Source organism: Nuphar pumila, chromosome 14 (assembly GCF_984573655.1).
Source record: "Nuphar pumila chromosome 14, dmNupPumi1.hap1.1, whole genome shotgun sequence".
NCBI classification, from domain to species: Eukaryota; Viridiplantae; Streptophyta; class Magnoliopsida; order Nymphaeales; family Nymphaeaceae; genus Nuphar; species Nuphar pumila.
In genome coordinates, this window is record NC_143262.1 from 15091793 (window position 1) to 15095445 (window position 3653).

At 41.0% G+C, this 3653-nt stretch overlaps 1 protein-coding gene across 1 annotated transcript; it reads left to right on the forward strand.

Moving 5' to 3' along the window:
- Positions 1–203: 203 nt before the first annotated feature.
- On the forward strand, positions 204–1666 carry LOC149816479 (putative transmembrane ascorbate ferrireductase 4). The gene is made up of 4 exons (XM_089986902.1): positions 204–410; positions 509–560; positions 655–1184; positions 1367–1666. The coding sequence occupies exons 1-4, from the start codon at positions 204–206 to the stop codon at positions 1664–1666; spliced, it is 1089 nt and encodes a 362-aa protein (XP_089843028.1).
- The last annotated feature ends 1987 nt before the right edge of the window (positions 1667–3653 follow it).

Sequence of the window (3653 nt, forward strand, 5' to 3'; positions counted from 1 at the left end):
AAGTTTTTTTAAAAAAAGTTAAAAAAACTGCCTTCGTCTTTCCTGTAATTCCCTGCATATCCTGACAGCTTCACACATGGCAGAATTACATACGTCCGCTTTAGCTTGTAGACGTATATGCTGTCACAACTCTTTTGTCCCAGAAGAGATGGTAAATAAAAAACACTATGCGATTCCATCTCCCCTTTATCTCGTTCAAAAACATGACCAAGAGAAATACGCCATCACTTTTTGGTAGTACTTCTGCATTTTGGGGTTCTATGGCTGCTTTTACAAAGCCATACCATGCTCTGCTTGTGCTGGCTAGATTCACGTCCCTCCTTGTAGCAATTCTGGTGCTCATCTGGGCATTCAGATTCCGGACCAGCTTCCTGCTTCCTTCTACATCTAGAACAGACACTGTCTACAGTGTAAAGCATACCACCTGATAATGCTTGCCTTTACTCAACACTGAAACAACTTTAGTGAGCATTATTTCTCTCATTCAAGCAATGTATGTCACTTGCAGGTCTTGCATCCTCTTCTGATGGTCATCGGTTTCATATTTGTTAGTGGGGAAGGTGGGAACCAAGCACTCTCAAAGTCCCCTGCTTCTTTTTTTCATTCCCCGTGAGATAATAATTGACACCCATTTCTGCTTTCTTGTGGTTTCAGCTATTCTTATACATAAAGCTCTGCCAATAAGGTCTAGGAATTTGAAGAAATCCCTGCATCTATCACTGCAAGCTGTTGCTCTTGGTTTGGGGGTGTTTGGCATCTGGATAAAGTTCCACAAGTACAAAGGCTTTGCCAATTTCTACAGCCTGCATTCTTGGATGGGCTTGATCTGCATGTGCTTGTTTGTTGCCCAGGTCAGTTCCTTCCTGACCCTCCCCCCTTTGGTTTTCATATTCTTTCCTTTTGGTGGTTTGGGGGTGTTTGGCATCTGGATCAAGTTCTACAAGTACAAAGGCTTTGCCAATTTCTACAGCCTGCATTCTTGGATGGGCTTGATCTGCATGTGCTTGTTTGTTGCCCAGGTCAGTTCCCTCCTGACCCTCCCCCCTTTGGTTTTCATATTCTTTCCTTTTGGTTTGGGGGTGTTTGGCATCTGGATCAAGTTCTACAAGTACAAAGGCTTTGCCAATTTCTACAGCCTGCATTCTTGGATGGGCTTGATCTGCATGTGCTTGTTTGTTGCCCAGGTCAGTTCCCTCCTGACCCTCCCCCCTTTGGTTTTCATATTCTTTCCTTTCTACTCATTTCTAGTTTCTTCCATTTTCCCTAGAGAGAGAGAGAGAGAGAGAGAGAGAGAGGAATTAAAGCTTGGCTGATAGTTTCTTAGTTTATTTATGACTTTCTATTATCATTTGTGGGGTTGGTGCAGTGGATTGTGGGCTTTATGAGTTTTTGGCACAGAGGAGAAGGGCGCAGAGTGAGGATTTCTGTGTTGCCATGGCATGTCTTTGTTGGTCTCTACACATATGCCTTGTCAGTGGCAACTGCTGAAACTGGGCTCCTTGAGAAGCTTACTTTCCTGCAAGCCAAGGGTTTGGTGTTGAGACACTCTACAGAGTCCATGGTTGTCAATTTCTTAGGTCTTGGACTGTCTTTGCTTGGTGCCCTTGTCATCCTAGCTGCTGTTTGTCAAAACCCTGCTAACATCACTCACATTATTGGGAAATAGCTGTCTTCTTCCACAAGCCAAATGAAAGAAAAAGAAGTTCATGGACATCTCGTTTTCTACTTTTGTTAGTGCTCCAAATTCTTCAACACCCTTTTATCAGTTTTCAAACATTGTTTCTTCTGTGGGGGCATTGATTGCTGTGCATTTTTTTTTTAAGGGTTGCATTTCATTAACCCTTGAGTATTAAACTATTGTGCATGTTGAATCATTTCATAAAAAATATTTGAGACGTGGCACAAGCCTACCGACACCCTAAGAGAAATCCTTGCATTTTTTGCCCCCACCCATGTGACATAGTAATGGTGAGGACAAACACTAGTTGATACTTGGGAGTTTGTGGACAAAACCATATTCCTACAAACAAGTTGACACAAGGAAAACTTGAATTACTAAGGCTCTGTTTGGAAAGTGGCCGTTGGAGGTCACCGGAGTGGTAAGTGTAGAATCCCCACTTCCAAAATTGTTTGGAAGCCATGAAAAAAAGGAAAAACTGAGAACTGGCATGACCTTTGCCAGTTCCAATTCCTTTCTCAGTTCATTTACGAGGTTAAAGCTGCATCTCGAACAACATAACTATGTAAGTGGAGAATCCCCAGTGGATTTTAAAGAGTGTTGCTAAATCCATGACCATTGTAGAATTCACTTTTTCAACCCCAGTGGGCAGTTTCCAAACATATCCTACACCGTGTCAGCACTCAGCAGTCTCTACCTTGAAACTGATGGACAGTGGGACTTTTTTTTTTCCACCTAGAAAATGTCATGAGTGCAGAGCAAAGCCTCGGGAAATGCTCAAGTTTTACTATGGGCCAGGGTTTAATTCCAAGGGCTTCTAGAAGCACATTGGTGGTATAATGATTTTTTGACTTGCTTTTTATAATATATTGGGATGTTGCAAGTTCGAATCCAAATGGTAGGATTGTATAACTGGTGTGGTAGTAGGGGTCTGCCTAACCTCAGCTTTCTCTGTCGAAAAAAAAACTACTTTGAGGCAATGTCAGAAATCTCACAATACTTCTAAATTTTTGTTTTTTCCTGAAGATGAATATCAAAATATATAAAACTATAAATGATATATGAAGGATATATAAAAGTATAAATAAAAATATAAATAATAGAAAACACCGCAAAGCTGAATTTATCATAGTAATACCATGATAAAAATGTAATAGTTTCAAAAGAACTCGAATATCATATCGGCCTTTAGAAAACCACCTCATGTTCAAATTTTTGTTTGTTAGCTACTAAATCATGCTCTAAAGTTCGCTTATGACTCGTCTCGTGGGTGGGTTGAGCACACCTGGCTAGCATGGGATGTATAAAAAACGGTCGAGATGAAAGATGCCAAATCAAACCCCAATGCTTCCATGTTATACCTCGCCACTTTCCATGTTCAGTCCTTATAAAGCAAGGGGGTTGTTGGACTTTCCGGGGTATACTTTGTAAGGAGGTGAACCTGTTAAGTGACCGACGTCCTTAGGAAGGTTCCTGCTCATAAAAGAAAAGGTCTCTTATGACTCACCCCACCATTGATGGCTAAATATGGCCCAGTCAGGGCAAATACGCATCTAAACATCAAGCCTGTCTCTCTGGGCAGACCTCTCTCTCTCTCTCTCTCTCTCTCTCTCTCTCTCTCTCTCTCTCTCTCTCTATATATATATATATATATATATATATATATATATATATATATATATATATATATATATATATATATATATATATATATATCAAACCGGCTAAGTTTTTTGGGTTCATGACCAAGGTCTCTCAATTTAAGATACCAAGTTGGTCCATCAATGCCCCAAGGGGGGTTGGCATTAGGGGTGCACAACGTGCCAAGCTAGCTCGGTCTCGGCTTGAGCTCGACTCGTTTAAGCTCGGCTTGAACTTATTTGGGTAGATAAATGAGCCGAGCTTGATCAGGCAATCAACCTCGATTGAGCTCGATTAGCCCGATTAAGCTCAGTTTGTTGAGTTATATAATGCA